Genomic DNA, 26,736 nt, shown 5'->3' with positions numbered 1-26,736 from the left:
AGTGTGTGACAGGTTAGTACAGTGGTGAACCTATAGGTCTTCAGTGTGTGACAGGTTAGTACAGTGGTGAACCTATAGGTCTTCAGTGTGTGACAGGTTAGTACAGTGGTGAACCTATAGGTCTTCAGTGTGACAGGTTAGTACAGTGGTGAACCTATAGGTCTTCAGTGTGTGACAGGTTAGTACAGTGGTGAACCTATAGGTCTTCAGTGTGTGACAGGTTGGTGATTCTGAAAGGAACCGTAATACCAGCGCACTCATGTAAGAGGGAGCACTTTTAGTAAAACACAAAGGGCCAGTGGTGTAGTGGAGGCTATACGCAGGTATAAACCGTATGTACACTTTTCATTCAGTGGGAATTGCATATACTGACTTCTTAATCCCTACTGATGCGTATCAAAGTAGTGTAGTGGAGGTATATGACTTATCAGTTATGTAGTACAATAGGGAAATCATGCATAAAGTAGCCTACACAATCGCAACGCACGTGAAGTGTACAGTATTCTTCTGTGCCGTGCACAGCGGAATATCATGTGCAGGCAGGAAGTGTGCAGCTCAACGTGTTTTGGCATGGAGCAGCTCACAGAAGAATGACATTGGTAGCGGGTAGGGTAGGTAAGACATTTCAATTTATGATATCTAGCAGTAAATGCTAACTAAGGCAACAATGGGCATGTAAACCTGGTATAAAGAAGTTACGTCCGAAGTGTTGGCTGGTATGCTATTTGTGATGCACAATTGTCAACATGCGCTGTTTGCATCAGGGGCGTAGACATGGATGGGCCTGGGTGGACAGAGGCCCACCCAATGGGGAGCCAGGCCTTGACAGGCCCACCCAATCAGATTGATTTAGTTTAAGCATTGTTGTGGACTTAGAACATCACATCTTAGTATATTTTTCTATTTGAACATTTAAGAGTGAAAATCTGTCAAATCTGTAAGAAAACTCATAAAAAACTGAGAGAAACGGGGTGCCTTTCCTTTGCTGGGCTGGCCATTTGAGAATGATTTGGCAAAATGTTAGCTTTCCCACTTCTCCAGAAACCACTACACCACTGCATAGGGTCGATGGAAAGACAGCAGTCACACACAGCATGATGTTAAAGTTGAAGCAGTCCATAAACCAGTAGGTCCCATTCATAAAAATACAAAAACAAAAACATTAAGCATTTCCCAACTGACTATTACTTCCCGTTGCAAAAAAACATTTCACGTTTAGCACACAAAGTAACCGGTGACCTAAAGTATAAAGTGTAACTGACAGAGTTGTAACTACTTTGCAGATATGAAATGAGCAGAAAATTAGAATATCAGTCAAAAATATCAAATTCACAGTTTATGCTACAAAACCAACTTCATAAGAGGTTTAAAAAATAGACTATTTGACTCAACGTTCCATGACATAGAGTAAGGCATTGTTGGCAGAATATATGGATGCAGTTCAATGCATGATTAATATAATTCACCGATACATTTCTTGGTAGTCCAAAACATATTGCTGTTAGGTTGTAACTTACAGCTGCCCTGGTACATTAAATCGCTGCCTCCATTCAGGATTTCAGTTTCAATGACTCAATATTCTGGACAAAAAAATGGACGAATGTAACTAAGACTGGGAATGTCAATACAATCAAACTAGCAAGATGATCACAGGTCAGTCATAACGTGGCTAATAGGCTAGAGTATCTATTTATGTAGCAAGCTAAAAACACAGAGCCTAACATTAGCTAGATAGATAGCAAGCTAGCTGCTAGGAGGATGTCATGTCATCCCATTAGAGGAGTGGGTGAGCAACTGACTTTGTCCCCTCATATCGTTTTTCAGTGGCTGTACACAGCTAGAGATGCAGGTGTCATTTGGTAAGCTAGCAAGAACAACTCCAGTTAGCATATATCTTGCATTTGCAAATTCACTCTGGCTATCTGGGCTCCCAAGTGGGGCAGTGGTCTAAGACACTGCATCTCTGCTAGAGGCGTCAATACAGACAACCTGGTTCGAATCCAGACTGTATCACAACTGGCCGTGATTGGGAGTCCCGTAGGGTGGCGCACAATTGGCCCAGTGTTGTCTGAGTTTGGCTGGTGTAGGCCGTCATTGTAAATAAGAATTTGTTGTTAACTGACTTGCTTAGTTAAATAAAGGCTAAATATAAACATCTACTCTGATTTCAGAGCACTCTCCTCTGAGTGTGCCATAGTGCAGAACAAGTGATGAATTTACAAATGCGCAATACTCACTGAATATGACCGGTGTAATTAAAACTGGAAAAACGTAATAGCTAGTCAAGGTGAGTAAAATGGTCAGAGTGAGTTGTTCTCTCATTTGTGTCTGGAAGTAGAAAGCTAGGTAGCTTTAGCCAGTTAGCTTGGGTGCTTGATTGGGACAAGCATGCATTGACAGGCAAGCTGCAGAAGTACTCGGAGGCTACAATTCCCCATCGTTTATCAGTGCAATTTTGACGGCCAACTAGCTGAAAAAGTTTAATGTTCCTTGGTTAGATTTTAGCTCATCTTGCTCTGGCTTGCATGAGTTGTTGATCTTGTTGTTGATGTGCATAACTGAGGGGGAGAGAGCAGACCTTTTCATGGTGGTTTGATCAAGAGGACTGTAAAGTTCCCAAATGTAACAGGACTCCCGTGGTGTTTACATATTTGCAGAAATCCATTCAGGTGTATTTTGTGGCATTTGGTGAATGTGTTCTAATGATCTAAAGTCGCACTGTTGCTACTGACTGTAAACACAGTCCAGTTCAGTGTGAATGATGGAAGGTCCTACTGACTGTAAACACACAGTCCAGTTCAGTGTGAATGATGGAAGGTCCTACTGACTGTAAACACACAGTCCAGTTCAGTGTGAATGATGGAAGGTCCTACTGACTGTAAACACACAGTCCAGTTCAGTGTGAATGATGGAAGGTCCTACTGACTGTAAACACACAGTCCAGTTCAGTGTGAATGATGGACGGTCTGTGTGACAAATGGCTTGTTGGTATAAAAGTCTACTGTAGCTCTGATTGGCTATAGCCCACCGGTCTGTGTTGACTCCGGTCCTGGACAAGACAGATGTTTTTATTCGGTTTTATTTACTGCAGTGTCTATTAATTGTCCAAACGCACAGCCGCTTTCCAACTCTATATTACTATAGACTTTTCACAAATGCCTTAGTATACGTCATTGTCAAACATTCTAAGAATCTATGAAAACGTGAAAATGACCATATCTAAGTGGTCACTTGTCAGAATGTAATTTTTAAATGTGTCATATTCTTCCTGGGGGTGTAAATGTCATGTTGCTAAAACGCTGTCAGTTCCACTTTAAATGCAACAATGTTCAACACACACACAAGTTATTTTCAAAGAGATGGCTAACAACAGAAAACACACTGCAATAAAAAAAAACACAGTTCCACTCACCAGATGATGCTCATTATTCTTGAAAAGAGAGAAGCTAACAATTTAGCAACAACAGCCTCTTTGATAACACCTGCTGGCCTTCAAGAAGGCAGTAGTTTTTGTAAAAACGGTCCCACCCATTAAGTCAAAATGTGATTGGTTGATTCCACTGTCACTCCACACAAATTTGGCCCTAATACAGTTGAATGGCATATGCCTTTATCTGGCTTCTGATGGCCTAGCCAATGGCTGACTTAGCTAGCTAGATGTATCTCCCCAGAGACAGCAAAGAAAAATCCTCATTGGTGTTAACCCTCAGTGTTAACACTTCCCTTACCAACAAAAACTGACAAGATTAAATCAGGACATCATTATTATTATTATAATCATTATTTTATAAATCCTTATCCCTTCTTTGAAGGCCAATCGTTCCCCACTGTATTTGGGTTAGTAATAATTTGTAGAATGGCTCTATTTTCCTCAGCATGCGTTTCTTTATTATTTTTAATGTCTAAAGAATCTATATTGTTCTGAAATATGAACACAGAAATACTGGACATTTTGAACTCTTATTATGGTGGCGATTTGACAAAATTACAATCATGGTCTTTAATTTGACCTGCATTTTTCTGGTCTCGGTCTTGACTCTGTCTCAGACCCCTAGTCACCCTCCCGATCTCGGTCTTGACTCGGTCTCGCCCCTCCTCCGGTCTCGGTCTTGACTCTGTCTCAGACCCCTCGTCACCCTCCCGGTCTCGTCCCGCCTCCCGGTCTCGTCCCGCCTCCCGGTCTCGGTCTTGTCTCTGTCTCAGAACCCTTGTCACCATCCCGGTCTCGTTCCGCCTCCCGGTCTCGTCCCGCCTCCCGGTCTCGGTCTTGTCTCTGTCTCAGACCCCTTGTTCCGCCTCCCGGTCTCGTTCCGCCTCCCGGTCTTGTCCCGCCTCCCGGTCTCGGTCTTGACTCTGTCTCAGAACCCTTGTCACCATCCCGGTCTCGGTCTTGACTTGGTCTCGCCTCTCCTCCGGTCTCGGTCTTGACTTGGTCTCGCCTCTCCTCCGGTCTCGGTCTTGACTTGGTCTCGCCTCTCCTCCGGTCTCGGTCTTGACTTGGTCTCGCCCCTCCTCCGGTCTCGGTCTTGACTTGGTCTCGCCCCTCCTCCGGTCTCGGTCTTGACTTGGTCTCGCCCCTCCTCCGGTCTCGGTCTTGACTTGGTCTCGCCCCTCCTCCGGTCTCGGTCTTGACTTGGTCTCGCCTCTCCTCCGGTCTCGGTCTTGACTTGGTCTCGCCTCTCCTCCGGTCTCGGTCTTGACTTGGTCTCGCCTCTCCTCCGGTCTCGGTCTTGACTTGGTCTCGCCTCTCCTCCGGTCTCGGTCTTGACTTGGTCTCGCCTCTCCTCCGGTCTCGGTCTTGACTTGGTCTCGCCTCTCCTCCGGTCTCGGTCTTGACTTGGTCTCGCCTCTCCTCCGGTCTCGGTCTTGACTTGGTCTCGCCCCTCCTCCGGTCTCGGTCTTGACTTGGTCTCGCCTCTCCTCCGGTCTCGGTCTTGACTTGGTCTCGCCCCTCCTCCGGTCTCGGTCTTGACTTGGTCTCGCCCCTCCTCCGGTCTCGGTCTTGACTTGGTCTCGCCTCTCCTCCGGTCTCGGTCTTGACTTGGTCTCGCCCCTCCTCCGGTCTCGGTCTTGACTTGGTCTCGCCTCTCCTCCGGACTCGGTCTTGACTTGGTCTCGACTCTCCTCCGGTCTCGGTCTTGACTTGGTCTCGCCTCTCCTCCGGTCTCGGTCTTGACTTGGTCTTGCCTCTCCTCCGGTCTCGGTCTTGACTTGGTCTCGCCCCTCCTCCGGTCTCGGTCTTGACTTGGTCTCGCCTCTCCTCCGGTCTCGGTCTTGACTTGGTCTCGCCTCTCCTCCGGACTCGGTCTTGACTTGGTCTCGCCTCTCCTCCGGTCTCGGTCTTGACTTGGTCTCGCCCCTCCTCCGGTCTCGGTCTTGACTTGGTCTCGCCTCTCCTCCGGTCTCGGTCTTGACTTGGTCTCGCCTCTCCTCCGGTCTCGGTCTTGACTTGGTCTCGCCCCTCCTCCGGTCTCGGTCTTGACTTGGTCTCGCCCCTCCTCCGGTCTCGGTCTTGACTTGGTCTCGCCTCTCCTCCGGTCTCGGTCTTGACTTGGTCTCGCCCCTCCTCCGGTCTCGGTCTTGACTTGGTCTCGCCCCTCCTCCGGTCTCGGTCTTGACTTGGTCTCGCCTCTCCTCCGGTCTCGGTCTTGACTTGGTCTCGCCCCTCCTCCGGTCTCGGTCTTGACTTGGTCTCGCCTCTCCTCCGGTCTCGGTCTTGACTTGGACTCGCCCCTCCTCCGGTCTCGGTCTTGAATCGGTCTGGCTTTAGGTGGTCTCGAACACAGCAGTGAGTACACTACTGCTGGTTTTGTGAATGAGTGTTTTGCATGAGCCCAATTCTGATCTTTTTTTCACTAATTGTTCTTTTGACCAATCACATACGCACCGAAAAAGACCTGATGTGAAAAAGATCTGAAGTGAAGAGACCTGCTGTGATTGGTCAAAAGTTGGTCTGCTTGTCTAAACGCAGCCTTAGTGTGTGAGAACTATGCTCTGCTCTTTGATCCTCTTCCTGACAGCACACCAACAGGGACAGCCAACCACACGCCACATCGCTAGCCCTCACAGGCCCTACGCTATGAGAATCACAATACACACCACTACTGCTACACTTACCATCCCATACACAGGCCCTACGCTATGAGAATCACAATACACACCACTACTGCTACACTTACCATCCCATACACAGGCCCTACGCTATGAGAATCACAATACACACCACTACTGCTACACTTACCATCCCATACACAGGCCCTACGCTATGGGGATCACAATACACACCACTACTGCTACACTTACCATCCCATACACAGGCCCTACGCTATGGGAATCACAATACACACCACTACTGCTACACTTACCATCCCATACACAGGCCCTACGCTATGGGGATCACAATACACACCACTACTGCTACACTTACCATCCCATACACAGTCCCTACGCTATGGGGATCACAATACACACCACTACTGTTACACTTACCATCCCATACACAGGCCCTACGCTATGAGAATCACAATACACACCACTACTGCTACACTTACCATCCCATACACAGGCCCTACGCTATGAGAATCACAATACACACCACTACTGCTACACTTACCATCCCATACACAGGCCCTACGCTATGAGAATCACAATACACACCACTACTGCTACACTTACCATCCCATACACAGGCCCTACGCTATGAGAATCACAATACACACCACTACTGCTACACTTACCATCCCATACACAGGCCCTACGCTATGAGAATCACAATACACACCACTACTGCTACACTTACCATCCCATACACAGGCCCTACGCTATGAGAATCACAATACACACCACTACTGCTACACTTACCATCCCATACACAGGCCTTACGCTATGGGAATCACAATACACACCACTACTGCTACACTTACCATCCCATACACAGGCCCTACGCTATGGGGATCACAATACACACCACTACTGCTACACTTACCATCCCATACACAGGCCCTACGCTATGGGGATCACAATACACACCACTACTGCTACACTTACCATCCCATACACAGGCCCTACGCTATGGGGATCACAATACACACCACTACTGCTACACTTACCATCCCATACACAGACCCTACGCTATGGGGATCACAATACACACCACTACTGCTACACTTACCATCCCATACACAGTCCCTACGCTATGGGGATCACAATACACACCACTACTGCTACACTTACCATCCCATACACAGACCCTACGCTATGAGAATCACAATACACACCACTACTGCTACACTTACCATCCCATACACAGGCCTTACGCTATGGGAATCACAATACACAACACTACTGCTACACTTACCATCCCATACACAGTCCCTACGCTATGGGGATCACAATACACACCACTACTGCTACACTTACCATCCCATACACAGGCCCTACGCTATGGGGATCACAATACACACCACTACTGTTACACTTACCATCCCATACACAGGCCCTACGCTATGGGGATCACAATACACACCACTACTGCTACACTTACCATCCCATACACAGGCCCTACGCTATGAGAATCACAATACACACCACTACTGCTACACTTACCATCCCATACACAGGCCCTACGCTATGGGGATCACAATACACACCACTACTGTTACACTTACCATCCCATACACAGGCCCTACGCTATGGGGATCACAATACACACCACTACTGCTACACTTACCATCCCATACACAGGCCCTACGCTATGGGGATCACAATACACACCACTACTGCTACACTTACCATCCCATACACAGGCCCTACGCTATGGGGATCACAATACACACCACTACTGCTACACTTACCATCCCATACACAGGCCCTACGCTATGGGGATCACAGTGCTGATACGAAGCTCAAACCTGTCCATACACATGGGCATCACAACACACAGCTAATGCTAGGCTAACCCCTCCCATACACAGACTATATGCTATGGGAATTGTAATATAGACTACTACTGTTATTCTAAGCTTGAACCTGCCCATACACAGTGCACTCCCTTCATGCTAGACCAAGACCTTAACCATCCCAAACACAGACAACACCATATGAAAACACCTTTCCAATGGAATGCAATCATCAACCCCTCTGCAAAGCAATGCATTCTACCAATTCCTCTCAGGGTTAAAAATAAAAATACATGGTACCTGTGCAGCATAACGGAAGTGAGATGGATGGACAGTAGGACTAGTCATTCACACACGTCTCAGAAAATGAAGAATTGGAAACTGTAATTGTGTGTGAAGCAGTGATTCTACATGACTCAGCAGTTCCTCTGCTCCTTATACTGCTGACTGTGGCTTAATGGTCTACAGCTGAACTGTCTGCTACCTACACTGGAGATTACTATTTCATTTATAATGACTTTCCTTCTTTCTCTCTCCCTCTCTCTCTCTCTCTGTCTCCTTTCTCTCTCCCTCTCTCTCTCTCTCTCTCTCTCTCACTGGCTCTCTGACTGGCTCCTGCTTCTCCATCTCTCTCCCCTTCTCTCTCTCTTTGATATGTCTCTGTCATTCTGAAGTAATGTTACTCAAGTCATGAATAGTGAATTGTTTTAAAATCGTGAATGTTTTCTTTAAATGCTAAGCTGGTTTCTCCTTGAGCCTACTTTTGGCAGATGACGTAAAACTGTATGAATTAATTAAGAACTCTTTTTTTTGGTTACTTAACATGTTCTTCTCTCTGTCTCTCTTTCTCCCCCTCTCTTCTCCCAGGGTGCTGTTTTGTCACGTTTTACACACGGAAAGCTGCCCTTGAAGCCCAGAATGCATTACATAACATAAAGACCTTAACAGGGGTGAGTAGGTGTTCTCGTTTCTCCTCGGCCCACGCTGCCCTGCTGTCACGCAGTGTCAGTGATATCTCCCATTACTGTCACGTCACACACTGTGGCTGTGTGTGTGTGTGGGGGGGGGGGGCCTTTCCTCGACCAATCTCCTGCTGCTGTCCTCTGTCCATGTGTGTATATTAACCCCAATTTGAGGGATAGAAGAGCAATAGGATTTTGTCTCGGCTCCCCTCCCAGGTTCTGGAAGTCTCTAACTGCTCCTCTGGGTTTAACAGGCCCTTGGACCACGGTTACTCCTGCTTGGGGTGTTGGCAGGCTGCAGCCTTGGCTGTTTTGAGGCTCTGGAAGCATATTGATTAGAGGGAAGGGAAGTCTGTACACTGTATTTCCTCTGGTTAGTGGATGGACCTATTGGGTTAGAGAGGGTGGATATGAGGGTGGATATGAGGGCGGATATGAGGGCGGATATGAGGGCGGATATGAGGGCGGATATGAGGGCGGATATGAGGGCGGATATGAGGGTGGAGGGCGGATATGATACGTCACATGCGCTAAACATTTTAGGATTAGGGGAACGTGAAATTACCGCCCTCCTTCATTTCCTCTGTCCCTCTGCCAACTCCTCCTCCCTCTGTCCCTCCTTTCCCCAGGCAGGTAAAACCAACACACACAGGGCTGAATCAATAGCACCATAATCAAATCCATTTGAGCGGTTTTGGAAGGTGATGATTAACTCATTTAAAATGGCCTCCTCTGAGATCTCAACGGCAATGCAGCACTGCAGGCATGTTTAAACCTGATGGACTTTAATAAAGTACTGACTGACCTTCCTCTGGGAGGAGGGAGGGAGAGCTGGAGGGATGTCATGGGAGAGAGAGAGTCCATAAATGCTTTAATATTGAGTGGAGGTAGAGCGGTGGACAGAGAGGTGAGCTAAGGAGAGGACGGAGTGATGAGGAAAGGAGAGAGGGAGAGCACAGTTCGCTTTAGGGCAAGGCAATAAACGAGTTCAGCTAAAAAACAATAGGTGCTTATTAGCTCTCTGTCTCTCCCTCTCTTGTAAAAGGCAGTAGAACAATGTTTATATTGGCTCTCTGTCTCTCCCTCGTTCATTCTTGTGCTCTAAACTGTAGGCCCTGACAGGGTGAGATCCAATCACAATCACAGCAGTTGGACGGTAGCCATATTGGACGAGAGTGGCTGGCAAAGCTGAACGGTGGCCATATTGATTTAGGGCACACACAGGAACAGTTGAATGGCTGCCATGTTTGTGTAGGGCGTTGAGTGTGAACAGTCTGGAGAGAATGTGGTAGTGAGTGTAAACGTGGATGTTCTGTACAGCCCTGTACTCCTATACTCCCCCCCCCCCATCTCCAACACGGTGTTCAGAAAAACAAAGGCCTAGACTGAGAGCACAGGTTCCTGCCAGCCACATATTGGAGTGACACACTTTAGAAAAGCAGCCTCTCTCCTCTGCCAACTCCCTGCCTGTCCGTCTCTCCCTCCCCTCTCTCTCTCTAAGCTTCCAGCTTTGGCAGCAGACTGCAAGTGCTGTGTGTTATGTGTGTGTGTGCGTGTGTGTGTGTGTTTCCGTGCATGTGTGCTGTGCTTGTGCTATGATGTGTTAATGGAGAGCTTGCTTAAACCTGCACAGGTCAGAACAGGGACTGGACGTATGCCTAAGTGATTCCCACACACACACACACACACACACACACACACACACACACACACACACACACACACACACACACACACACACACACGCAAATACTGTATCTCCTCCCCTCCCCAAATCTGCCAAGTAGCTTTAGATGAGTGAAAGGGGGGGGACTGTTTTAGAGGAACAAAAACGTAGAGTTTTTCTAATGAACAGCTAATGATGCTCTGTGGACTGTGGGTGGGGGGTTGGAGGAATGGGGGTGGAGGTGGCTGGTCGGGGCACTTAGCTGGGGGGGGGACCGCTTCTCTGAGAGCCTCTAATGTCACCACTGAGCTGTGCTTTAAACTGGCCCCAAAACATCTATCTACTGAAAACATGCCCTCAGCTCCTTCTGCAGATATTTAACAACATAATACCCTCCCCTGCTGCACAGCCATCCGCAGTCTGGACCTCCACACACACACACACACACACACACACACACACGCTTAGTCACACTACACACACACACACACGTAGTCACACTACACACACACATAAACACATCCGCACGCACACACACTACACACACGGCCACAAACACACACTCCTGCACCCATAAGTAGTCACTCACTACACACACACACACACACACACACACACACACACACACACACACACACACACACACACACACACACACACTCATTACATACACACTAAAGTAGTTACTCTCTATACAACCACAAACATAAACACAATTACTCCCCTCTGCACACACACACACACACACACACACCAGATCTGGGTTAAAATACATGTGTATTTGTTTTTAAAATACTTTTTTCTGTGTATTTTAGTATTTTTAAATACACAGCCCAAAACACAATTTTATTTGAGTCGACCAAATTGTATTTGAGAGTATCTTCAAATACTTCATATAAATACTACTTTCAAATACCTGGGTTTAATGCATGGGAGTGTATTTGAGTATTTGAAATGAAATACCTGAATTAGTATTTGAAAACAGGTCTGACACAAATACAAATGTGAGTTAAAGCCTGTCGGCCCATCCGCCAGACAAGGTTGTCTGAGATTCTCCACTAAATTGAACTCTTACATCAGCGGCTGACAGATGTCTAAATGGGTGGTGTCTCCCCACGCCAGTGCCCACAGCACAGCACAGACTGCCTGTCACACACACACACACACACACACACACACACACACACACACACACACACACACACACACACACACACACAGTCTGGCTGGTGTCTCCCCACGCCAGCGCCCACAGCACAGACTGCCTGTCACACACACACACACACACACACACACACACACACACACACACACACACACACACACACACACACACACACAGTCTGGCTGGTGTCTTCCCACGCCAGCGCCCACAGCACGGCACAGACTGCCTGTCACACACACATACAGTCAGTCTGTGTGGCTGGGGGGGAGGAGGAGGGAGAGAGGACGTGTGAGAGCTAATCTAGGACACGTCCTTTCTAGTGCCCTCCAGCAGCTCTCTCTCGGTCCATTTCTCCATCTCTCCCTCTCTCTCTGTGTGAGAAATCCGCTGGATAAAAACACCTTTGATTCATAGTTTTTCTTCCAAGGATATTTCATTCTCACTGTGTCGGGGTGAGACGTGGGGGGAGAGGAGGGGAGGAGGGGTGAGTTCAGACGTAATCAGTCGAGCCCCGTGTCCTTGATGAAGGCTGATCAGAGTGCTGCAGAGCGTCAAGTTTGATAAGGAGAGTGGGGCTCATTAAAAAGCTGCACTTCAGAGACCACACACACACACTTTGACACACACACACTTTGACACACACACACTTTGACACACACACACACACTTTGACACACACACACTTTGACACACACACACTTTGACACACACACACACACTTTGACACACACACACACACACACTTTGACACACACACACACACTTTGACACACACACTTTGACACACTTTGACACACACACACACACTTTGACACACACACACACACTTTGACACACACACACTTTGACACACACACACACACACACTTTGACACACACACACACACACACACACACTTTGACACACACACACACACACACTTTGACACACACACTCAGGTCCCAACCTTGTCAGCCTTTCAGATGGTGAGGTAATTATTATACTTCAATGTCACATGAGTACAGACTTTTCCTGCAAGGAATGGCCCATCAATTGGAAAGGCCAAAGAAATGAACCCACCCCCCTACACACACACACACACACACACACACACACACACACACACACACACACACACACACACACACACCAGTAGTCACAATACTAATCAGGAAGAATTCAGGACTGAGTTAGGAGAGGCTGAGCCTGGGCAGGTGTGAACTGGAAGAAATCACAACAGTCAGAGAGGGTGTCAATGCGTGTTGAAGTTAAAGTAGGAATGGCATGTCCCATCACATTGGGCTCTGTCTGTGTTGTTTGTTCAGGTGTTGACACGTTTCACGTATCCCTGCTCTATCACCAAAGGCTTTCAGAACGCCACTTATGGAACAGCAGAGAGAGGAGTCTGGCACCCTCTCTGGAAAAAGGGATGAGGTAACAATCCCTGGACTGATAGCTCGGGTGCGTCCTAATTGACACCCTATCCCCTATATAGTGCACTACTTTTGACCAGGAACTCTAGGGAATAGGGTGCCATTTTGGACGCAACCCCGGAGTTACCTTGTGTAAGAATATGACAGTTCTTGATGCTGCATGGGGTACCAGAGGATATGTGCTATGAACAGTGAATAACCATGGAAATGTTTGTGTGGTCCTCTGGTTTGAAACAGCTGACATTTCAGAGTGGTCTCGAGCTCTGACACGCAACTGACTATTCTGAGGAAGGAAGAGCAAAGTGTGTGTTTGTGTGTGTCTCATCTTTTAATCCTACTCAATACACACATTATACTTACCACTAGACTAAGTAAACAGCAAGTTACCCATTCCTCATTGCTAATGTCACACACACACACACACACACACACACACACACACACACACACACACACACGCACTTATACACACACCAAGCCAATCCCACAGCGCTGTGTCATTACAGACGCTCATTATAGAAATCAATTTAATTAAGGGCTGTAATTGCCGGAGTGAAGCCCAAATGCTATGGCAAACAGGGGCTGGAGAAAGTAATCCCCATCAACATTACGCCAGCCTCCCGCCCGCCAGCCTCCCACCCGCCAGCCTCCCGCCCGCCAGCCTCCCGCCCGTCTCAGAGTGTGTACACTTATATAACGTAAAAAAAATATGAATTGCTTGTTTCAAATTAACTTCCTCTCCTCAGCAGGCTGGTTTGAGAGAGGAGAGAGCTGTGTAATGAAGGCTAACTATGTTAAATACTGTGAGTACTTAGCACTAGGACCTTAGCGAGCTACGCCACATAGCTAATGCAACATTCCCCCAGTCACTCAGCACCCAGGCTTGGGGTTAATTGTTTACTAAGGGAAATAAGTGGGGATAATGTGGGGTAACTGTGTGAGAGAGGTAGTGGCGACGAGAGGGAACATAGAAGGCAGAAATAATTGTGTGTTAGGGTGAATTATAGATGTCTAGTTGTATTAATGCTTGTCGTGGGTGTGTAGGGAAAGGAAAGGGCTGGAATGCAGATGGGCACAGAATGTATGTTTGTCTGTAAAAAATCATGTTGAAAGAGTCTGTGTGTGTGTGTGTGTGTGTGTGTGTGTGTGTGTGTGTGTGTGTGTGTGTGTGTGTGTGTGTGTGTGTGTGTGTGTGTGTGGACCACAGTTATTGACTCCCCACTATGAGGACCATCTGTCTGTCTCTGTGTCACTGCCTCTACCTCCACCCCACAGAGGAGAGAGGGATAAGTAGGCTGAGGGAAAGAGGGATAGAAAAAGAGAGAGAGAAAGGGATAGGTAGAAACTAGATGGAAGAGTGGCTACAATGTGTAGTGTTGCTAGTGTGAGATCTGTGAAAATGTGTGACCCTGAAAGTGTGTGTGTGTTGCTGAGTAGACGTGGTGTGTATGATACCAGGGTGTAGGGTACAGTAGCTGAGAGCTCAGGTGAAAGTGTTTTCGAGGTGCTGACTGCTGGCAAAGGCTACACTGTTGCTGGCAGCATGCAGGACTCATTGGGGGTTTCTCTACACATACATACACACACACACACACACTGTCACGACTTGCGCCGAAGTCGATGCCTCTTCTTGTTCGGGCGGCGTTCGGCGGTCGGCGTCGCCGGTCTTCTAGCCATCATCGATCTACTTCTCATTTTCCATTTGTTTTGTCTTGTCTTCCGACACACCTGGTTTCAATTCCATCATTACATGTTGTGTATTTAACCCTCTGTTCCCCCCTTGTCGAGAATTTATTATTGTTTATTGCTTGTGCACGTATGCTGGTGTGTGACGGATTTTGTTACCCATTGTTTGTTTGTTCTATTTTACGGTGGTTTTTATTATTAACCTCTCTAGGGGGTGTGGGAAGCTAGCGTCCCACCTGGCCAACATCCAGTGAAATTGCAGAGCGCCAAATTCAAAAACAGAAATACTCATTATAAAAATTCATGAAACATACAAGTGTTATTCATCGGTTTAAAGATTAACTTCTTCTTAATCCAACCACGGTGTCAGATTTCCAAAAGACTTTACGGCGCAAGCAAACCATGCTGTCACGTCCTGGCCAGTATAAGGATTAATTGTTATTGTAGTTTGGTCAGGACGTGGCAGAGGGTATTTGGTTTATGTCGTTCGGGGTGGTGGTTTTTCTAAAAAGGGCATTTGATTTATGTATTCCGGGGTTTTGGGCACTGTTCCTTGTTTATGTAATTCTATGTTTAGTCTAGGTAATCTGTTTCTATGTTGAGTTAATTGGGGTGGACTTCCAATTGAAGGCAGCTGTTTGGTGTTGCCTTTGATTGGAAGTCCTATATTAGTTGGGTGTGTTTGTCTGTGTATTTGTGGGAGATTGTTTCTTGTTTAGCGTGAGTGAGCCTAACAGGACTGTCTGTAAATCGTGAGTTTATTTTGTTATTTTTGTATGTTCGTTTTGAGTTTATTAAACGTTCAAAATTAACTATCTCAACTCTGCTGCATATTGGTCCTCATTTTCCGACGATGATTTCGCCATATCGTCTGACGACGAAGAAATCCCTGACACATGCGATTATCTTAGAACTGCGCCCAGCAGACAAATCATTACAAACAGTAACCAGCTAAGTAGATGAGTAACAAAAGTCAGAAATAGCAATAAAATTAATCACTTACCTTTGATCTTCATATGGTTAGACTCACAAAACTCCCAGTTACCCAATACATGTTCGTTTTGTTCGATCAAGTCCCTCTTTATATCCAAAAACCTCCGTTTTTTAGCGCATTTTGTTCAGTAAAACACTGTCTCAAACAAAATCCGGTGAAAATGCAGAGCGTGAAACTCAACAAAACAGAAATTCTCATAATAAACATACATAAAAAATACAAATGTTATACACCAGCTTAAAGATAAACTTCTTGTTAATCCAACCGCTGTGTCAGATTTGAAAAAGGCTTTACGGCGAAAGCAAACCATGTGATTATCTGAGAACAGCGCCCAGCAGACAAATCATTACAAACAGTAACCAGCCAAGTAGACGAGTAACAAAAGTCAGAAATGGCGATTAAAATGTATCACTTACCTTTGATGATCTTCATATGGTTGCACTCCGAAGACTCCATGTTACATAATAAATGTTTGTTTTGTTCGATAATGTCCCTCTTTATGTCCAAAAACCTTGGTGCCTTATGTTGGTGCGTTTCATTCAGTAATCCAATGGAACAAAGCGCGTTCACAACAGACAGACAAAAAATCTAAAAAGTACCATAAGAATTCGTAGAAACATGTCAAACGATGTTTAAAATCAATCCTCAGGTTGTTTTTGTCAAAAATAATCGATCATCTTTCAACCGGACAATAACTTCGTCAATAGAAAAGGAAAAACAAGAAAGGCGCGCTCCCGGTCACGCGCTGGACTCATGTCTGGAAATTCCCACTGTCCTCTCATTGAAAGTGCTGTTTCTCCCTCATTTTTCAGAGTTAAAGCCTGAAACAATACCCAAAGACTGGCCACATGCTGTGGAAGCCATAGAGATTGTGAACTGGGTCCTAAGTCTTTGTATGGTGGATAGGCATTCAATGGAAAAACAGCCATTTCAAAATAAAAGCATTTCCTGGATGGATTTTCCTCAGGTTTTCGCCTGCCATATCAGTTCTGTTATACTCACAGACATTATTTTAATGGTTTTGGAAACTTTAGAGTGTTATCGATCCAGATCTACCACTTATATGCATATCCTGGCTTCTGGACCTGAGTTGCAGGCAGTTTACTATGGGCACGCTTTTCATCCAAAATTCCGAATGCTGCCCTCTACCCTAGTGAGGTTAAACTGGAACACCGTTTTTGCTATCCTGCGCCTGACTTCTCTGTCGCCAGTACGCACCCTTGACAGAATTCCGGACCGACTATATGGAGTCAGCAGGAGCAGGTACCCCGGGTATAGGGGTGGAGAAGCACGTCCGGGAGCACGCAGCAATGCTCCACCATCTTGGCACCGCCATCGACCGTGTTGTCCAGACAATGGACCGCTTGGAGAGACAGGGAGCTCATCCAGCGCCTCCACTAGGGGTCTCCATTACGCGCCCTTCCTTCTCCTGGTCCCAGTGGGATTTGTCTCTCCCTTCCCCAGGAATACGACGGGACGGCTGCGAACTGCCAGGGGTTCCTATTGCAGCTAGACCTATACCTGGCAACCGTCCACCCACCTCCTTCGGACCATGAGAGGGTGTCCGGCCTCGTCTCGTACCTCACCGGGAAAGCCCTGGAGTGGGCCAACGCTGTGTGGAGAGAGGGAGATGCGGAGTTGGACCAGTTTGAGGAGTTCACCCGCCGCTTCCGGGCAGTCTTCGACCACCCGCCCGAGGGTAGAGCGGCAGGTGAGCGCCTCTTCCATCTGAGGCAGGGGACGAGGAGCACCCAGGAGTTCGCCCTGGAGTTTCGGACCCTGGCTGCTGCCGCGGGATGGAACGACAGGGCCCTGATCGACCATTATTGCTGCTGTCTGCGCGAGGATGTCTGTCGGGAGTTTTCCTGCAGAGACACCACCCTCACATTCGACCAGCTGGTGGACCTGCCCATCCGGCTGGATAACCTGCTGGCTACCCACGGATGTTCAGATTGGTCTGTTGGTTCCATCCCCCCGCACCCCCTCTCCAATACCTATGGAGCTGGGAGAGAGGGTGCGCAGGGATACCGGAGGGGGTTCCCGCTCGTGCACCATCTGTGGCCGCAGAGGTCACAATGCTGGTCGGTGCCGGGTTGGTTCCTCTGGGTATCGAGGCAGGGCGCTCTGGCGTTACCCCAGGTGAGCCGGCACCATTCTCACCCAGAGCCCTCTGTTGCACATACGTTTGTCTGTCACTTTTCCTGAGTTTTCCCTGCATTCCCAGCATAAGGCGCTCGTTGATTCAGGTGCGGCTGGGAATTTTAGAGATAGATCGTTCGCCCATAGTTTAGGGATCCCCATTGTTCCCGTGGCTGTGCCCTTCCCTGTTCACGCCTTAGATAGTCTACCATTAGGGTCAGGGTTGATTAGGGAGGCCACAGCTCCTCTGGGCATGGTGATGCAGGGGGGTCACAAGGAGAGAATTAGTCTCTTCCTTATTGACTCTCCTGCATTTCCCGTGATGCTAGGCCTACCCTGGTTAGCTTGTCATGACCCCACTGTTTCTTGGCAACAGAGGGCTCTCACAGGGTGGTCGCGAGAGTACTCGAGGAGGTGTTTAGGGGTTTCCATTGGTGCTACTGCAGTGGAAGTCCAGACCAGGTCTCCACCGTGCACATTCCCCCTGAATACTTTTTTTAAACCTTTATTTAACTAGGCAAGTCAGTTAAGAACAAATTCTTATGTTGAATGACAGCCTAGGAACACTGGGTTAACTGCCTTGTTCAGGGGCAGAACGACAGATTTGTACCTTGTCAGCTCGGGGATTCAAACTTGCAACCTTTTGGTTACTAGTCCAACACTTTAACCACTAGGCTACGCTGCCGCCCCAGGATATGCCGATTTGGCATAAAGAAGGCAACTCAATCACCACCCCATCGACAGGGCGATTACATTTACGTCATTTAGGAGACGCTCTTATCCAGAGCGACTTACAGTAGTGAATGCATACATTTCATAAAAATGTTTTTTCCCATACTGGTCCCCCGTGGGAATCGAACCCACAACCCTGGTGTTGCAAACACCATGCTCTACCAACTGAGCCACACAGGATTGATTGTGCGATAAATCTCCTGGTAGACGCTGCACTTCCCAGGAGTCACTTGTATCCCCTCTCACAGGCGGATATGGAGGCTATGGAAACATATGTCTCCGAATCCCTGCGTCAGGGGTACATTCGGTCCTCCAATTCACCCGCCTCCTCGAGTTTCTTTTTTGTGAAGAAGATGGAGGGAGGTCTGCGCCCGTGTATTGACTATCGAGGTCTGAACCAGATCACTGTGAGGTATAGTTACCCGCTACCGCTCATAGCCACAGCGATTGAGTCAATGCACGGGGCGCGCTTCTTCACCAAACTAGATCTCAGGAGCACTTACAACTTGGTGCGTATCCGGGAGGGAGACGAGTTTAAGACGGCTTTCAGTACCACCTCAGGGCACTATGAGTACCTCGTCATGCCGTACGGGTTGATGAATGCGCCATCAGTCTTCCAAGCCTTTGTAGACGAGATTTTCAGGGACCTGCACGGCAGGGAGTAGTGGTGTATATTGATGACATTCTGTATCCCTGGTGCGCAGGGTGCTTGGTCGCCTGTTGGAGCATGACCTGTACGTCAAGGCTGAGAAATGCCTGTTCTTCCAGCAGTCCGTCTCCTTCCTAGGGTACCGCATTTCCACCTGGAGAGATGGAGAGTGACCACATTTCAGCTGTGCGTAATTGGCCGACTCCCACCACGGTAAAGGAGGTGCAGCGGTTCTTATGGTTTGCCAACTACTACCGGAGGTTTATCCGGGGTTTTGGTCAGGTAGCAGCTCTCATTACCTCACTGCTGAAGGGGGGGCCCGGTACGTTTGCAGTGGTCGGCTGAGGCGGACAGGGCTTTTGGTCACCTGAGGGCTCTGTTTACCTCAGGTCCCGTGCTGGCCTATCCGGATCCCTCTTTTGGGTACGCCACCGAAGGTCCACCCCGTGCCTTCTTCTCGAAGAAGCTCAGCCCAGCAGAGCGAAACTATGACGTGGGGGACCGGGAGCTGTTGGCTGTCGTCAAGGCCTTGAAGGCATGGAGACATTGGCTTGAGGGGGCTAAACACCCTTTTCTCATCTGGACTGACCACCGCAATCTGGAGTACATCTGGGCAGCGAGGAGACTGAACCCTCGCCAGGCCAGGTTGGCCATGTTTTTCACCCTTTCCTACAGACCAGGCTCCCAGAACGTGAAGGCAGACGCATTGTCCCGGCTGTATGACACAGAGGAGCGGCCCATGGATCCCACTCCCCGCCTCCTGCCTGGTGGTGCTGGTAGTGTGGGAGCTGGACGCGGACGTGCAGAGCCCACTCCCATCCAGTGTCCCGCTGGACGTATGTATGTTTAAAGTCCTGAGGAGACTGAACGAGATGAGTTACAGCTTCCCCCCGATTACCGTATTAACCCCTCGTTCCATGTGTCTCTCCTCAGGCCGGTGGTGGCTGGCCCGCTCCAGGAGTCTGAGGTGCGGGAGGTTCCTCCACCCCCTCTGGACATCGAGGGGGCCCCGGCGTTTTCCGTTCGTTCCATACTGGATTCGAGGCGTCGGGCGAGGGACCTTCAGTACCTTGTGGACTGGGAGGGGTATGGTCCAGAGGAGAGATGCTGGGTTCCGGTGGAGGACGTATTGGACCCTTCACTGCTGCGGGAGTTCCACCGACTCCATCCAGATTGCCCTGCACCTCGCCCTCCGGGTCGTTTCCGAGGCCGGTGTTGGCGCGTGGGGGGTACTGTCACGACTTCCGCCGAAGTCGATGCCTCTCCTTGTTCGGGCGGCGTTCGGCGGTCGGCGTCGCCGATCTTCTACCCATCATTGATCTACTTTTCATTTTCCATTTGTCTTGTCTTCCCACACACCTGGTTTCAATCCCATCATTACATGTTGTGTATTTAACCCTCTGTCCCCCCATGTCCTTGTCCAGAATTGTTTATTTTAAGTGCTTGTGCACGTATGCTGGTGGGTTTTGTTACCCATTGTTTGTTTGTTCTATTTTACGGTGGTTTTTATTATTAACCTCTCTGGGCTAGGTGGGCCGAAATCGTCCCACCTACGCAACAGCCAGTGTAATCCCGTGGCACGATATTCAAATACCTTAGAAATGCTATTACTTCAATTTCTCAAACATATGACTATTTTACACAATTTTAAAGACAAGACTCTCGTTAATCTAACCACACTGTCCGATTTCAAAAAGGCTTTACAACGAAAGCAAATCATTAGATTATGTCAGCAGAGTACCCAGCCAGAAATAATCAGACACCCATTTTTCAAGCTAGCATATAATGTCACATAAACCCAAACCACAGCTAAATGCAGCACTAACCTTTGATGATCTTCATCAGATGACAATCCTAGGACATTATGTTATACAATACATGCATGTTTTGTTCAATCAAGTTCATATTTATATCAAAAACCAGCTTTTTACATTAGCATGTGACGTTCAGAACTAGCATACCCCCCGCAAAATTCCGGTGAATTTACTAAATTACTCACGATAAACGTTCACAAAAAACATAACAATTATTTTAAGAATTATAGATACAGAACTCCTTTATGCACTCGCTATGTCCGATTTTAAAATAGCTTTTCGGTGAAAGCACATTTTGCAATATTCTGAGTAGATAGCCCGGCATCACAGGGCTAGCTATTTAGACACCCACCAAGTTTAGCCCTCACCAAAGTCAAATTTACTATAAGAAAAATGTTATTACCTTTGCTGTTCTTCGTCAGAATGCACTCCCAGGACTTCTACTTCAATAACAAATGTTGGTTTGGTTCAAAATAATCCATAGTTATATCCAAATAGCGGCGTTTTGTTTGTGCATTCAAGACACTATCCGAAAGGGTAAAGAAGGGTGACGCGCCCAACGCGTTTCGTAACAAAACATTTCTAAATATTCCATTACCGTACTTCGAAGCATGTCAACCGCTGTTTAAAATCAATATTTATGCCATTTTCCTCGTAAAAAAGCGATAATATTCCGACCGGGAAACCGTGTTTTAGTACAAAGAGAGAGAAAATAAAAACATTACATTTACATTTACATTTTAGTCATTTAGCAGACGCTCTTATCCAGAGCGACATACAGTTAGTGAAAGCATACATTACATTTCATACATTTTTTTTTTTTTTTTTTTTTTCTGTGCTGGGGTCGCCTCGTGCATGCGCCTCAGTCTCATTGTCCTCTGATAGACCACTTACCAAAGGCGCTAATGTTTTTCAGCCAGGGGCTGCAAAGACGTCATTCAGCTTTTTCCCGTGTTCTGAGAGCCTATGGGAGCCGTAGGAAGTGTCACGTTACAGCAAAGATCCTAAGTTTTCAATAAAAAGAGTCAAGAAGCCCAAGGAATGGTCAGAGAGGGCACTTCCTGTACAGAATCTTCTCAGGTTTTTGCCTGACACATGAGTTCTGTTATACTCACAGACACCATTCAAACAGTTTTAGAAACTTTAGGGTGTTTTCTATCCAAAGCCAATAATTATATGCATATTCTAGTTTCTGGGCAGTAGTAATAACCAGATGAAATCAGGTACGTTTTTTATCCGGCCGTGCAAATACTGCCCCCTACCCTCAACAGGTTTTAAACTGCTCCGTTGGAACACAGTTTTTGCTCTCCTGCGCTTGACTTCTCTGCCGCCAGTACGCACCCTTTACACACACACTTACTGTAGACACACACACTTTGTGGTAGCCCGGCAAGTTGAACTCTGACCTTTAAAGCCCTGGGACATTCCTCGCAGGCCGGGGGGTCAGAGGGGTTCGAGGAATGGGTTACATGCTGTAGGTGAGAGGGTGAACATTAAATGCTGAGGGGTATTAGGTTTCTGGCCCGTTGTGTCCTGGAAGGAAATGTTTAGAGGGTAACTGTACTAGAATGCAGCCCACCTGAACCCTGTCCAGAGAGGAGTGTTGCATAGTGTTGGTTGGGTAGGAAAACATATGGTAATGATAAGGGGATAATACCCTGCTGGAGAGGTAATATTTACCTCCATGTCATCAGTTACTCTGACGGATAGACACCTCGACGTCGCCGCCAGAAGAGCTGGCACAGAACGGGCACTGCATGGCATGCCCCGACTAGCCGAGGGGAAAGAGGAGATGTTTCCAAGTGGACTAGGGTCACAGTCAATAATCTAATTACCAACTACCATACCAGAGGGAAATGTCACCATTGTAGGACACATTCACAATGACACATGGCACAGATTTAGATGTTTGGTATTGTGAAAGGGGGAGGCTTGGGTTGTCATGGTGATTGGATGAAGAGTGACCGCAGTAGGTAGCTCCAGGGCTCTCAGTGAAGAACCAGCAGTGTGGAATTGTGGGGTAGTGGTGGAGCCCAGGGATGAAGCCTGCAAGGCCTTCTGGGTAGACAGATCTGGGAGAAGGATGGCATCTAGACAGAACTGAGAGAGTATGAGAGGCAGAGGCTGGGATAGCCGCTAGCCAGTGCCTGTAGCTTGAGGATGCAGTTATTTCTGTACTGTAGCCCTCCAACATGTGATCCACTGGCACACACACACACCGTCTTGTACAACTAACCTTGTGGGGACACATTATTCACTCACTCAATCAGGGAGATAGAAACCAAAATGGGCACAATGGGTCCAGGTAGTAAATTCAGTTGAATTGACACTACTGGTGACACTGGGGTGGTGGATGTAGGAGTGTTGTGGAAAATTAATAAAGTCAATGTATAAACATATTGTAAAAAGAATGAAAGAGAGAGAGAGAGATCGAGATGGGGGAGAGAGACAGAGAGCAACAGAGACAGAGCAGAGAGAGAGAGAGACAGAGAGAGAGAGAGACAGAGAGAGAGAGCAACAGAGAGAGAGAGCAACAGAGAGAGAGAGAGCAACAGAGAGAGAGAGCAACAGAGAGAGAGAGAGCAACAGAGAGAGCGAGAGCAACAGAGAGAGAGAGCAACAGAGAGAGAGAGAGCAACAGAGAGAGAGAGAGCAACAGAGAGAGAGAGAGCAACCGGGAGACATAGAGCAACCGGGAGACATAGAGCAACAGAGAGCAACCGGGAGACATAGAGCAACCGGGAGACATAAAGCAACAGAGAGACATAGAGCAACAGAGAGCAACCGAGAGACATAGAGCAACAGTGAGACAGAGAGACAGAGAGAGAGAGAGGGACAGAGAGAGAGAGAGAGGGACAGAGAGAGAGGGACAGAGAGGGACAGAGAGAGAGACAGAGAGAGAGAGCGACAGAGAGAGGGAGGGACAGAGGGCGACAGAGAGAGAGAGGGACACACACATACAGACAGACAGACAGACAGACAGACAGACAGACAGACAGACAGACAGACAGACAGACAGACAGACAGACAGACAGACAGACAGACAGACAGACAGACAGACAGACAGACAGACAGACAGACAGACAGACAGAGGATCAAAGCACCCTGCCACACGGTGACTGTTCAGGCTGAGCCACTGTCGTTGGTCTCTCTGCAGATCAAACAAGCACATCATCTTTCAGAAAGGAGAGAGAGAGAAAGAGAGATTGTATATAGACATAATATGACATTTGAAATGTCTTTATTCTTTTGGAACTTTTGTGAGTGTAATGTTTACTGTATATTTTTCACTTGCTTTGGCAATGTAAACATATGTTCCTCATGCCAATAAAGCCCCTTGAATTGAGAGAGAGAGAGAGAGATGTGACAGCCATCTTGTCTGTGACGTGTTTTCATGTTCTCACTAACCAAAAAAAACACTCATCAATCAGCTCCATTCAACCTCTCTAAACCTGCAACAAGGAGGACGATGTCTGTCACAGTGTGTGTGTTTCCTACGCAACTTCAGAGTTTCTCTTTAGTGTGTGATCTGTTGTGACTTTCAGAGTGGCCAATTTGTAGTGTGTCGGTGTGCTGTGATCAGTCAGCGTGTGTGTGATCTCTGAGTGTGTGTAGTCCTCACTAAGTGTGTGTGTGTGTGTGTGTGTGTGTGTGTGTGTGTGTGTCGGTATAGTATTGTAAAGGTGTTTGTCCTGTCTTTTCCAGATGCACCATCCCATTCAGATGAAGCCTGCAGACAGTGAGAAATCAAACGGTGAGTGATCACACACACTGGATTGAGTATTACGTGGTCGTGTGTGTGTGTGCGCTTTAGTGTGTCTGTGGCTCAGTGATCCTGTTTCAGAGAGAGAAAGAGAGATGTATGAATTATTAAAGTGTTCGGGGAGGGGGTCAGGGAGAGTTCAACTGTTTTGGCCCCACAGTGAACCAGCCTTTCTCCCTGCGTCTCTCTCTCTCTCTCTCTCACACACACACACACACACACACACACACACACACACACAGACAACTGGCTCTATTGCAGATGCAGTTACAACCCCATTTATCCAGCCATAAAGCTTTACTGCATCTGAGAGAAGCCAGACAGGGGCCACGTCCCAATACTAATAGCCTCTTTTCCTCATCCACTGGACCACTGAAAGTATAGAAGGATAGAGGGTAATAACATTGGGACAGACGGAACCGTACAGGCTGAGCTCCACCCAGAGAGAGACAGAGTGGTGTCATAAAGCCCCCGACAGCACACAGGCATCACTTAAAGCTTCATAAAGCAGCATCTTCTACACTCGGCCCACTAAGGAAATACAATGCACTGGAAACATATAGATCCATCCATATCAGTCATGACGAGACCTTAATAATGCTTTACCGCTCCAGACATCTTCTGTGAGGTTATGAAATAGGACTAAGATATATCCGTCTAGGTAACGGGGACCTTAGTAAAGCTCCAGCCATCATCTACTGTAATGGAAGATAGAAACGCACGGCCATATGAAATGCGTCCGTCTTTTTAATGATAATACGTTCCATAAACCTTTATTGGAGTTGCTGTAACCGTGATGAATTGTCGTTAAGCGGTTTGTTGCTTTAGTCAATCAAGAGGTGCGCCCGTGCGCGCCTGTCTTCGTCGCACTGCTGTATCGACGGCCCGTCTTCACTTTCCGCTTTCTTTCTTTCTTGAAATCTGATCTGGAATCAGTAAAACGCTGTTTCTCTGCTTCCCAATACATCACTAACTCGGACTCAGGTCGGCTAACAGATGTTTAGTCACTGTTAAGGATATCTCTGCTGTTTCTCCATATCCACTCCCAGTTCAATCATTACAGTGCTGATAGTGAGCGAACGTATACAGACGAGTTGGAAGCCTTTGAAACAACACTTATCTTCCATGTGTTCTTTTTTTTTAAACGCACAAACAATTCAAACAGCAAAATAAACAAGTGCTCTATTGATTTCCCAGAGTGCAACAGACCGCTTATCTCTTTCGCCTCCCGGTAAGAGCTGACAGATTCCTCATTAAAAATGAATTGGATTAGCATTACTTTGAATGGTAGAGCAACACATACACACACGTTCTCTCTCTTGTCTCTTTCCCACGGTCACACACACACACACACACACACACACACACACACACACACACACACACACTGTTACACAGGCCGAGGTATTGCAAGATAAATGAAGCGATTGGGTCAGAGAGAAAAGGATTAAACAGGAGGAGGAGGAGGAGGGGCAGGCAGACAAAAAGAAACCCGGAGAGATGGGAGAGGAGGAGATAGAGAGAGAGGAACGAATAGAGAGAGAGAGGAACGAATCGAGAGAGAGAGTCGCACAGAGACTTGGTGTTGAAGTGGTAATGAAACATTGATCACAGTTGGCAGATGAAATGCTGAAACTTTCTCTCTCTCTTTCTTCTCCTTTTTTTGTTTCTCACCCATTTCAACGTCTTCCTCTCTTCCCCTGCAGCGGTGGAGGACAGGAAACTGTTCATCGGCATGGTGTCGAAGAAGTGCAATGAGAACGACATCCGGGTGATGTTCTCCGCGTTTGGACAGATCGAGGAGTGCCGGATCCTGCGAGGGCCCGACGGACTCAGCAGAGGTGTGTGTTTCTTG

At 47.4% G+C, this 26,736-nt stretch overlaps 1 protein-coding gene across 22 annotated transcripts in view; it reads left to right on the top strand.

Annotated features, from left to right (window-relative positions):
- The window catches only part of LOC115180474 (CUGBP Elav-like family member 2), a 164,279-nt gene that overhangs the window by 101,773 nt on the left and 35,770 nt on the right, over positions 1-26,736 (top strand). For all 22 annotated transcript variants that reach the window (XM_029742587.1, XM_029742578.1, XM_029742575.1 and 19 more), the window contains exons 3-5: positions 8,766-8,848; positions 24,824-24,872; positions 26,588-26,722. In XM_029742587.1, the coding sequence (XP_029598447.1) occupies positions 8,766-8,848; positions 24,824-24,872; positions 26,588-26,722 (267 nt within the window). The remainder of the gene's footprint in view (positions 1-8,765; positions 8,849-24,823; positions 24,873-26,587; positions 26,723-26,736) is intronic.

The sequence above is a fragment of the Salmo trutta genome, chromosome 40 (genome assembly GCF_901001165.1).
Source record: "Salmo trutta chromosome 40, fSalTru1.1, whole genome shotgun sequence".
Lineage (NCBI taxonomy): Eukaryota > Metazoa > Chordata > Actinopteri > Salmoniformes > Salmonidae > Salmo > Salmo trutta.
Note: the sequence above shows the minus strand (reverse complement) of the source record. Positions and strands in the feature narration are given on the sequence as shown.